The 12,406-nt window shown below is 36.5% G+C and overlaps 1 protein-coding gene across 6 annotated transcripts in view; it reads right to left on the reverse strand.

The window, feature by feature from the left end:
- CNST (consortin, connexin sorting protein) overlaps positions 1-12,406 on the reverse strand; it is a 124,568-nt gene that overhangs the window by 20,764 nt on the left and 91,398 nt on the right. For all 6 annotated transcript variants that reach the window (XM_082615407.1, XM_082615404.1, XM_082615405.1 and 3 more), the window contains one exon: positions 5,610-6,502. In XM_082615407.1, the coding sequence (XP_082471533.1) occupies positions 5,610-6,502 (893 nt within the window). The remainder of the gene's footprint in view (positions 1-5,609; positions 6,503-12,406) is intronic.

A 12,406-nucleotide genomic window follows, 5' to 3' on the forward strand; every position in this document is an offset into this window, starting at 1 on the left:
TGTCCTGAATAACAAGCCACTTAGTACAGCCTTTATCCTGGAGCCAAATGGAGTCGTGGGAAGAGACTGACAAGCAAAAATTATTTTATAGAAGAGGTTTAAATTAACAGTCTATGTGTTATACCCAGACGCTCAGGTGTGTTTGGTTTCATCTACAGTATTTCAAAAAGCTATTCAGCCTTCTAGACAAGGCATGGGAACATTCTATTCACCCTATCACCTACAACTAAGTAATTTCATCTACTACTATTGTCTGACTGGCCCCTTTGGGTATTAGTTTGAGACCCTAAGTTTATACAGTGCTAATGTAAGACCATTTGGAGAGGGAAAGAATGAATGGGGAAACTTATTAAGTAGCTATTGCAAAAGTCCAGGAAGAGGCAGTAAAGATGTAAATTGAAAGAATGATTTAAATGGAAAAGAAAAGGAGCGGGGTGCAAGAGACATGACAAATAAGAGAAGCATTAATTAATTAGAAAATTTAGAGGGCAGGATGAAAAAGAAAGGCAAAGATGAGACCATCTGGCACAAAGAAAAGATAGGTAATCCCTGGATAATCCTTTGGGGTTCATTTAGACACTTACATAAGTCCTGGGTCAAACATTTTCCATGAACACTCATGTTATTGGAAGACTATATTTCCTCTTTTGTGAGGAAGCTGGACTTCCCCTGCTCCCCTTAAAAGAGCCATTCAAGGACACCATGATTGCTGTTTCTAAGACCCTCCTTTGTCCAAGACCCAAAGAACAGCTAACTATATGATTTCATGAAATCCTACTGCTTAGTCCCAGCCTCCCATCTTAACTTGGTAAGAGAATCCCACAGTGGCTAGTCTTAATGTAACTTAACTTTCCTGATCTTGGCCAAGAGACAGAGATGAATATTGCACAGAAGTCACTTAGATTAGACAGCTTCTCTGAAGACAAACTCAAAACCAATTTTGGGCTGTCATCTTTCTCCCCAACAGAAAGTTCTAGGTTATGTCCTCCCCTATTTTGTTTCTTGTGAGACAGGTAGACCTGAAGATATCTAAATGAATGTTGCCAATAAAGACAGAGGGGCAGGGAACATATTTTGCCCTCTTTCAGATTGAAAGCTTTTTAAAGACCCAAGCAGTAGTAAAGTGGCTTCTTCTCCAGCTATCACTTTAGGATATTATTTCTAAAAACAAAAATCACTTGAATCTGAAGCATTTAAAATAGTTTTCTGAACATATGACATCTCTGCAAACAGATCACACACACATATGTTAAATGAAGAAAAATGAATGGTTTATTTCCATATAGCATATCATGTTGCTAAAATCTGCTCACAAAGGGACCTCTGAATTACATACTATGACTATTTTCAATGTGAATAGATTACTTTTTGTAAAATTTACCCAATACTTGACATGTTACTTATTTAGAAAACAAAACAACTCCTTCACCCCCACACATGTAACAAACAGCCTACTGTACACTGAGTGGACTTTTATTAGCAATATGAGGTTGGATCCTAATGCCAACTTGAACTTGTATAGCATATTTCCTCTCTAAGGTTTTGATGCTAGGAACAGCTAAAGAGTTTAAAGAGAAGATAATGTAACCCTCCCAGGTTCCAGAACACAGCAAGTCAATGATTTATTAGCATTACTAGGTTCCTGGGTAAAAGGGGTTTGGATTCTGACATTAAAATAATGTCAGGGGCTTCCCTGGTGGTGCAGTGGTTGAGAGTCCGCCTGCCGATGCAGGGGACACGGGTTCGTGCCCCGGTCCAGAAGGATCCCAGGTGCCATGGAGCGGCTGGGCCCGTGAGCCATGGCCGCTGAGCCTGCGCATCCGGAGCCTGTGCTCCACAACGGGAGAGGCCACAACAGTGAAACACCCGCGTACCGCAAAAATAAGTAAGTAAGTAAGTAAGTAAGTAAATAAATAAATAAATAATGTCAGTATATTATGGGTATTGGGATAAAATTTCATCTTTTTCTAAAAACTGGGATACTCAAATTCAGCAAACAGGTAACACTTGCCACCAGACAACTGTTAGAATGAAGCTTCATACATACAGCATCCTTCTCTGAATTTTTAATCACTGCAACTATAATATCATGGCACTCACACAGAAGTTACTCATATAAAAATTACTTAATGAGGGGATAAATAAGTGAATCTCTCTAACTTGCTGACACTCCACATGTGATAAACTTTTTTTCTTAAAAAAAATCTATGAAATGGGGACTTCCCTGGTGGCACAGTGGTTAAGAATCCACCTGCCAATGCAGGGGACACAGGTTCGAGCCCTGGTCCGGGAAGATCCCACATGCTGCGGAGCAACTAAGCTCGTGCGCCACAACTACTGAGCCTGTGTGCTGCAACTACTGAAGCCCGTGCTCCTAGAGCCCGCACTCTGCAACAAGAGAAGCCACTGCAATGAGAAGCCCACACACTGAAACTAGAGAAGCCTGTAAGCAGCAACAAAGACCCAACCCAGCCATAAACAAATAAATAAATAAAATATTAAAAAAACAAAAATCTATGAAATGAGCATAAATGTTTTTGATGCTTTTTTAAAACAGTAGAGATTATACTTCTGATGACAGTATGTCACCTTTTTTACATAAGAAAGAACACCAGTGCTTCAGATATTAAGATATCGTTTTACTTAGCACAATTACTCTGGTTTTGGAAAAGCTTCCCAAACCTAGAAAAGTTTCATTTATACATCTTTTTTTTTTTTTGGCCGTGCCATGCAGCATGTGGGATCTTAGTTCCCCAACTAGGGGTCAAATCCGTGCCCCCTAAAGTGGAAGCCCAGAGTTTTAACCACTGGACTGCCAGGGACGTCCCCCACATGTCTCTATATTAATGAATTAAATTAGTGTACATATTTTCAGTTCTCTATGAGATTTTATATAAATATTTCATCTTATGTGATGAAACTAATTGTTTAAAAAAAAAACACAACAGACACTTGTACTGTGCTGGTAATGGTTATCAAGGCCAAGTTCCACAGAAGCCAGAGCTGAGCAATGCAGAAGTGACAAGAAAATGAAAGCAGAGATACAAGAAAAAAGGGGAAAACTGGCAATGAGAGAACGTACTATTATATTCTACCATAAACACAGTGGTAGAAAGAGTGACAAGCAGTAAGGAAATCTGTAAGAGGCAGAGTCACTGACAGGAAGAAATGATAGATTTGGGAGAGAAGGACTCACAGGATAGCACAGTGATGTGGAGAAAAGTAGGCTCACAAGCCTCCGTGGTTCCTGAGGGCAGGAAAAATATTATTCGTGAACATTATTTAGTTACTAAGAAATTATGTTCTGTATCCTACATTCACAAAAGTATGGACAAATGTGGCAGCAGAGTCCCCAAATGCCAAGAACTTCATCTGATTCCTCACTTATCCTCAGCACCTGACATATGAAGATATCCCTAATATAATTATATTGAAAGCACGAAATAAACAGTGTTTTGATTATAAAGAACTTTGTACTTATAAGCAAACCCACTATTACCTGGACATTTTACTTAGCTCAAAACTTCATTCTTAGGATACTAAGGAAGTAGTGAATAGTGATTTCCAGTTTTGAAATTTTAAAAACTTTTCCTGACACAGGCAGATTTTATTAAAGGTATATTTTTCAGAACGGAGAAGGAAGTATTCAGAAACAATCTGTTTAGCATTATCATAGGAAAGTAAACTAGTTTTGTTAGTCATATGTAGCTTTTGGGGTTTTTAAAACAGTATAACTTAAGAGACCAATAGATTTTTAGGAAAGGGGACCATCATGTATAAAAAGTAACTTCACAGGAAAGACAACTTTAAAATGTACATACATATAATTTCCACCTCTAGCTAGGTGTTATCTACAGGAAAAACCGACATTACGAGTTTGAGGAAGGACTATTCCATTTAGTTGTAGTACAATGTTAATTTAACAGTAATTCCCCACCACAAATGTCCTTTAAGGCAGGGAGACTCAACAGGAGTACTCTGGTCCTTCTTCACAGTTTATACTTTAAAAAGTAAAATTAGACCATACATAAGGTCAGCTTGATTAAACTTGAAAATAAGCAGTCAGATAATAGTGACTTTTTGGTATTACAGCTAGATTTGAATATGGTTGTGACTTCTGCTTTGATAATTCCCTGTACCAGAGGTCTGATGAAAATAAACAAGAGAAGGTCCAGTGTTATACTATTAGCTCTATTAAATTTTTTTTTTACTATTCTTAAAAATTATGGTTTAAAAATATGTGTATATATATATATATATAACATAAAATTGTCATTTAAACCATTTTTTGGTGTACTATTCAGTGGCATTAATTACATTCATAATGTTGTATAATCACCACCAAAACTATTTCTAAAAGTTTCATCACCCCAAACAGAAACTCTGTACTCATTAAGCACTACTAAGTAATTTTAAGAAAAAATTAAGAAGAAAAGTCAGTTTATGGAGGATTGACTATAAATGGCAATAAAAAGATCTAGTTAAAATAAACAAAAGAATGACTATTTATCTAATTTTGTCAAGAAAAAAATTAAGAATAAAAATCATAGTTGATGGAGAATTGACTATAAATAGCAATAAAGGAAGATAGTCATGTAACAGTAATCATCTTAGAAAGCTTTCACAGGGTTCCATTTTCATATGTATTCTGTTGTCTATTTTGTCTTTGTTACGTTTCCATTTTCTACTTGATGGGTTTTTTTTTTCCAGTGATAATGCAGAATTAGAAAACAATGGATATAAATTAAATTAAAAGCTTATTTGGAAAAAAATCTAAGATGAAGAAGAAGAAAAGTAGTTAGCATCCTAATTCTCAGAGTAGTAAACAGAATTAGAGAGTTAGATAGTAACTCCATAAGGCTGATAACAGTATTTGAACTAAGGCTCTCCAGACTCTGCTCTTTCCACTATGTCAGGCTGCCTTCCTGAGGCGCTATAGTTTTGGTATGGCTTTTTTTCCCCCCCTGAACTTTAAAAAATTGTATTATCAAACAAAGGAGGATGGTCATCTTGATATTCTCTCCTGCCCCCTTTTCTGGTTTTTGACTAGCTTAATTACTGTTTAGAGAAACTTTAAAACTTTGAATTATTTGTAATATCTGACTTAGTCAAGTAGTATTAAGTTTGTTCAAACCTAGAGCTTATAAATCCATTCAGTATCTCCTACTCTTATTGTATTTTAAAATGTTCCCTTCATTCTGTTATACTGTTTTAAAGAATTTTAAAATACATTAATAATAATAAGAAACAGTGAATATATATTTTATCTTCTAGATGTATGAGAAGAAAAATAAGATTCCCTTACAAGAATGTAACTAATCTTATCTTGTTAATGATTCCCGGGACTGCCAAATAAAAATCATAAGAATATGAAACATGAGGTACATAATGCTTACTATACTGGAGGCATGCAATATAATTTTTGAGGTATAAACATCATGATTATACATAATGATTAAAAATTTATGTTAACTAAACTTCCCCCTCATGTTTGAGGCCAGAGAAAATTTACAAAAACAAGGCAATATTTAGCATATATGTGCTTTCAAATTTCATCTTCTTAATCGTATTTTATATTAAATCATATTTATATTAAATCTCAAATTTACCTCTGCAATCTCTATCCTTTTTGCAAGATCATCGAGAGAAAGACAGCTTTCATCAGAAGGCAGGTTCTCCTGTAGACTATAGGATTCTTCTTCAGGAGAAAGATCTTGAAGGAGATCAGGGTCTTCCTCTTGGTTATCTTCATATGAAAGGGAATCTTCAGTATCTTTTAAGCATTCTTCTAAAAGGCTGTTCAAATAGTCTTCTGTTTCCTTACTGACTTGTTCGTGTTTATCTCCCTGTTCCTCTGGGGCCATATACTCTTCTGGAAGCACTGTACTTAAATCAGATACTTGATTATTTTCACAAAGTACACTCTCAGAGCCCTCTGAGTCAGTCTGCCCCTGTGGTGATTTTCCATCACTGTCTGTAAGATCAGGTTGCTGCAGCTCATTTAATTCATTGTTCTCAAGTTGGTCTGTGGGCAACGCCTCAGAAGAATCCTGAAGTAGCAACTGGAGTTCCTTTCTTTGCGTCTGTGAGTATTTACCCTCAGAAATCAACGCAGGAGGTATATGGTCAGAGCCTGGTAAAATCAATGGCTCTATCACTGACTCGCTGGAAACCTTAGGGTCCTTAGCAATGCCCTCTATTTCGGCCACATCTTGGCTGGCCTCTGACTGAGTCAGCTGCAAGCGGCTGTCATCCTCACAAGCATTCCCTGAAGAGAGTAGCCCAGACCTGCTCCCTGCCGACTCCAAGGGCAGGGCGTGGAGCTCCAGTGTGGCTTCAGTGCTGCACAGCGGCTCCTCCGTGTGGCCCTTCCCTGCAGTTACTGGAAGGCTCAGGGGATCTGCCTGCCTGTCCATCTGATTACAGCAGGGAGTGCTCTCGCGGGTCTCTCTTTTATGTTGGCTTTCTTTTCCTGATTCCATGCCAACACAAGTTTCACTCTCTGAAAACGAAGGAAAGCAAGTTGTTTTAAGATTCAAAACAGAACTTTGTACAGGAGGGAAGAGAAAGGACATGAATAATATGTGGGACACAACGATATTCTAAACCTCTGAAATGGAAATTCTACCTGATGGATGATAGTGTCTTTAGGTAGAGGAAACATCCTAAACATTTAGTAAGTAATCCTTTAGATATGAAAACTAACAGAGATTATTCAAAAACATGTTAAAATATGAATATATAATTTAGTCTTCATTATAATTGAAAAAGTCATTTTTTCAAAGGTTTAGAAGATATTCTTCTGAGCTTTATTGGCTGTGTATATTTAAACGAATACTTTAAAGTGTAGAAAAATTATTTTCAGTGTATTTAAGACATGGTATATTAAATAAATATTTTTACATGATGAACCATAGTAATACATAATTTAAAGTGTAAGAAAACCAATACTGGTTCTGATCTATTAAGACTAAACTAAGGAACATAAGTCTGTTCTGTTCAAATTTATTTAAGCATAATATCCTTAATAATAACATCCTTAATTAATGTGTTGGAAAATTACTTTAACTTCTTAAAGGGAGGCAGTCAAAGGTAGTGGTATAAAGCATAAGCCTTGGTCCCAGGCAGAAATGGGTTTGGAATTTTAATATTTCTTTCAACTTCTATTTTAAATAAAACAATTTAAAATACTTTTCTTTCACTTTAAAACTAAACCATTAAAAACTTTCACAAAATATATACTGAATGCATAAACTAGTAGATAAGAGAGAAGCTTGCTCATGATTGAGTTTTTGGTCGATTAAGCATTCCTAACTACCACAGGAGTTTTAACTTTTTCTTTTGTCATATATTGTTTAATTTATACAAATCATGGGCCAAAGGTTAAAATCAAGGATGAAATATAGTGATGATTATATTCTACCTGGTTTTTCATTTATTGGTACTTTAATAATTACCAGTTGGCAATGGCAGCATGTACCATACCAAAGAAAAGACAGAACTTAAATGCCATCTTCTGGTTTCAGAGAATCAGGGATGGAGTCTGGCCACCTCAACTCTGCACTGCTGAGCTTATTAGAGTTCGTATTACCTCCCCCAATGCCTTAACTTGAACATCAGATGAGGAGAGGACAAGGAAAAATAGGTCTCTTTTGGGGAGAGTACAGCATTCTTTGTCTTGTCCCACCCCAAGGAATCATTCAAAGTTTGGAAGACTGCAAAAAAAAAAAAAAAAAACCAAAAACACATGGACATTTTAATTCCCATTAGGTTGTCTGCTTCACCCCTGAGCTTGCTGGTCTGCCTCTCTGTTAAGATGCGGGATGTCAGAGCAAAGAGGGCCCCTGCCAGATGGAAAGGGGGCCAAGCTCTCCTCCACAAGTTCCCAGTACCCAAAGGTTCAGAAGACGGCCCTCAAAACATATCCATAGAATTCAGAGAGTAAATAGCATAAACACAGGGCGGAGAGGGCCCCACATCAGAGGAACGGGGTGTGCTGTCTCTAGCTGAGGGCCAGTTACCTAAAGGACCACAGATGTCGAGGAGAGCAACTTGGAAGTAAGCGCCTCCTCAGTTGGTCCTGCCAGAGCCACCACACGTCCCCATAGCCTGGATTCCATCCTATGCACTAATCTAGCTAGCTTCACCAGAGAGCGGACCATGCTCCCAGCCCCTGCAGAGCTGGTGGACAGAGAAGAGCTTTGAATAAAATGAGATTTAAGTGTTATGGTAAAGTTTGGAACAGAAAAGGACTAAGTCATAAAGAATCAAAATGAGACCATTTAATAGCTATAAGTGACTGAAAAGTTAGAGAATCAGCCTGAGATGTCATTACATGAGAAGAAAGTGACGTGGCTGACTATAGTTACTTAGACAAAATAGTCATTTTAAGTACTGTTTCTAATGAAGCAAGATACCACTTAAGTGGTGCGTAATAAAGACTATGCATAGGTACAATGTATTACTTATAAATACTGGCCTGAAAACAGTTGCTTCATTCCACTATTAGAAATATAAAATATGAAAAAAAGTAGTAATTTAAGATGCAAAGGGCAAGAATTTCAGACTAGATCAGGAGAGTAGCTATACTTTGTTTGATGCCATATAAAATCTAAGTGATATTTTTAATACATATTCAGTCTCCAAATCAGACATAATATATGCTATTTTATAATTTGTTGTATCAAATCATGTTTTTGGGGAAAAACTTAAAACCTGTCCTTACAGGTAATGAAAAACAGTCTGCTGCCTTACCCTCCCATCTGTCTGATTCCTGCTCTCTAGGGGCAGCCAATTTTCAATTCCTTTAGCTGCTTCCTCTCATATTTACTCACCATTTCTAGATAAGACTTACATTGTTATTTATTGACTTTTCAGTTGTAGAGGACACCTACTGACTTCCTACTATGGAAGAGAGTTAGCTCTCATGGTTCCTTTCCCCAACAATGATGTTTTCTTTCTCCTCCTCTAGCTCCCATTACAATTCAACACAATTTGGGGGCAAATCAATATTCAAATGTTTATGTTACTATGGCTTTGTAAATATTATTCACAACTGACCCACACTATGTACTCTGATACATCTTTCTTTCTCATTTGTGCTTTGTTTTCCTTGGTGTTGATAACTGCCTCATTACTTCATTAAAAAAAAAACCTTTACCTATGTGTCTTCAAACTCTGACAGATGTACAACTACGGCATATGTACTAACAGGTAATCCATCAGTTTTAAAACATATCCTTCTTGAGTCCCTGACCTGGAACTCCTCTCCAGGGCTGCTACACAGGTATCATCCTGGAATTTCCTTTCCCAGTGATCCTAGGAATTCATTTTGGCTCTATTTTGGAAATCTTGTTTTCTCTGAATCCCAGGTCTTCCTCTTTGTTTATTCTCTCTTAGTAGAACATTTCCTAAGAAAAGGTACATGGAAGGTAAACTTTCTAAGGTTATTCACATCTGAAAGTCTTTACTTCTTCACCCCTGACTAAAACTTTGGTTGGGTAAAGTTTTCTATGTTAGAAATCATTCTCTCTCGCAATTTTGAAGGCACTGCTGTATTGTGTCTAGCTTCCAACAGGCCTCCGATTTGGTAGAAGGGGAATATAAAGGTCTAAACGCTTCTTGTACAGTCTTTTAGCGCAACCTTAAACCCTTAAATTTAGAGGTATCCTCTGTGCTTCCAATTCCCAAACCTTCCCAAGCAGAAATCAACCTTTTCCCTGTAGACACTTAGTTTTTGGCTTTCTCTGGTATGTTAAGCCAGGTGTCACCCATCTATCTGCTTTCCAGCTTCCAAAATTTTCTGGATGTCATATCTGCTGCTAGTTCCTTGCCAGGTCTGTCCTTCTGGCTTTCTGCCTTTAAGGATCCCCTTCAGATATTTTAATAGTGTTCCAAAAAAAAAGTGGAAGTAAATGTTTGATCCACTATGTTTAACCAAAAATATTTTCTGAATTTTCTACGAGTATGTATCATAGTATAAAACTTATTGTTAATGTTTCTGTTAATATTAACATGAATTTCTGTTAATTGGCTCTCCTGACCCCAAAGATCTAGTGAGGTAAGTTTACTAATCCCTATTGCATTGACTTAAGATGTACTAAAAAAAAAATTCTACTCTGATGAAACAAAAATGGAATAAAAGCTGAGTGTATGACAGATACTTAATAATACCAAATTAAAGAGGTAGTTCTAAAATGAGAAGTTAGACTTAAACCTAAGTTCTAATACATGCTCTACAAATGCACATACCTTTGCGTTACTCTCTCATCTCCCATTCCCCCATGAATTCTCTTTAGGGAAAAATCCCCTATACAATACATAATGTGAGACTAAAGCATTCATGAATTAACACATTTCTTATATTTTCTGAGTATCTCATTCATTATCATCAGGTAAAAACATCTGAGTGATATCAGGCTTGAAAAAGAAATTTTCAATGTTAATATCTATTTTAGCAGATGGAAAGAAATGTGCCTAAATTAAGTCTGAACTGTTGGTAATAGTATAAATTAGTACAACTTCTACAGAGGCTAATTCAAAACTAAAAATGTATACACTCAGTCATCAGGGAAAAGCAAGTTAAAACCACAATGACATTCATATCCACTAAAATGACTTAGAAAAAAACCTGACAACATTAAATGTCACCAAGGATGTGGAACAACTGGAATTCTCATATATTGCTGGTGGGGTATAAAATAGGACAACAGCGTTGGAGAACTATTTAACAGTTTCTTAGAAAGCTGAACATGTACCTTCCCTATGACCCAATGACTCCACCCTCAGTTCTTTACCCAAGAGAAATAAAAACATGTATCTACAAAAAAAACTTCCTACCATTTTATTCATGATATCTCCAACTTGGAAACAACCCAAATATCTATCAACAGGTGTATGGATAAACAAATTGTGGTACAGTCAAAAAGTGGAATAGTACTCAGCAATGAAAGGAAATGAATTAATAATACATACAACAGTATGGGCAACTCTCAAAAAAAAAAAGGATGCTGAGCAATTCTGCTTATATTACATTCTAAAACAGGGAAAACCCACTGATAATAAGAGAAAGCACTGGGTTGCCTGGGACTGGAGGTGGGAGGGACTGAGTGTAAGAGGGCTGGGAGAAAGATTTTGGAGTGATGAATATGTTCCATATCTTGACTGGGGTAATAGTTACATGAGTGTATACAGTTGTCAAAGCTCATCAAATCATACACTTAAAATGGGTACATTTTATTGTATGGAAATTGTACTTCAATAAAGTTGACTAAAAAATGGGAAGGGAATGATAAATAGAAAACTCAGGATAATGGTTGCCTCAGGAATGGAGTGAAGCAGGTGATGGGATAGAGAGGAACACAAAGGTAGCTGTAACAGAACTGACAATTTAGTCCCTCGTTGGGTACAAGGTTCACAGGTCTTCATTTTTCTATCAATTGTTAAAATGTATGTACGTTTCATATTATTTTTACATATAAAATATTACTTAATAAAAATGAATTAAAATATAAATTAATAAAAACGCATGGGCTTCAGGGTCAGAAAAATAGGGTTTAGCTTTGTGTTCTAATTAGTTCTGTTCTGGAATAAGTCACTTACCTCCCTTGAGTTTCTTACAATGATTTAGCCTACCTTAAATTGGTTGTTAGGAGGAAAAGATGAGATAATATACATAAAAGTATTTTGAAAATATAAAATACTACATAAATTACTTGAAGACTTTAATAATGGTAAATTAATTAGAAAAGTAGCAATGAATAACACATAGAGAACATTAATGGAATACTAGTAGTAGGGGGTAGTGATAACATGAGGAGGAAGTGGTGGAGGAAGAGTAATGAGAGCAGTGAGCACATATTTTTCTTACTTTGTGCCAGGTACTGTTCTAAACTTTAATGAAATTACTAATTTAATCCTCATAAGAATCCTATGAGGTAAGAACTATTAATGTCCACCTTTTGGAGCTGAGGAAAGGGAGGGACAGAGAAATTAGGCAACTTGCTTATGGTCACACAACTTTTTTTGTTTTTGGCCGCACCATGTGGCATGCAGGATCTTAGTTCCCCAACCAGGGATGGAACCCAAGTGCCCTGCATTGGGAGCGTGGAGTCTTAACCACTGGACCACCGGGGAAGTCTCTTAGGGTCACACAACTTTAAGTGGTGGAGAGAGGATTCAAACCAGACAAGTTTGGTGCCAGAAACAATGTCTTTAACCACCACACACACAAAAAAGCAAGTTACTTATTATATAAGGAGCTTAAGACCAAGATACGTAGAGAGAAAGAAAAGGGAAAGTTTACACTGTAGAACATGTAAGACATTAGAAATAAGGAATATGGGGAAAAACAAGGACAATATATTAAATACAAATCATTTAAAGTAATATCTTCATATTTCTCTTT

The sequence above is a fragment of the Mesoplodon mirus genome (genome assembly GCF_964341445.2).
Source record: "Mesoplodon mirus genome assembly, chromosome: 3".
In the NCBI taxonomy this organism is placed as follows: domain Eukaryota; kingdom Metazoa; phylum Chordata; class Mammalia; order Artiodactyla; family Ziphiidae; genus Mesoplodon; species Mesoplodon mirus.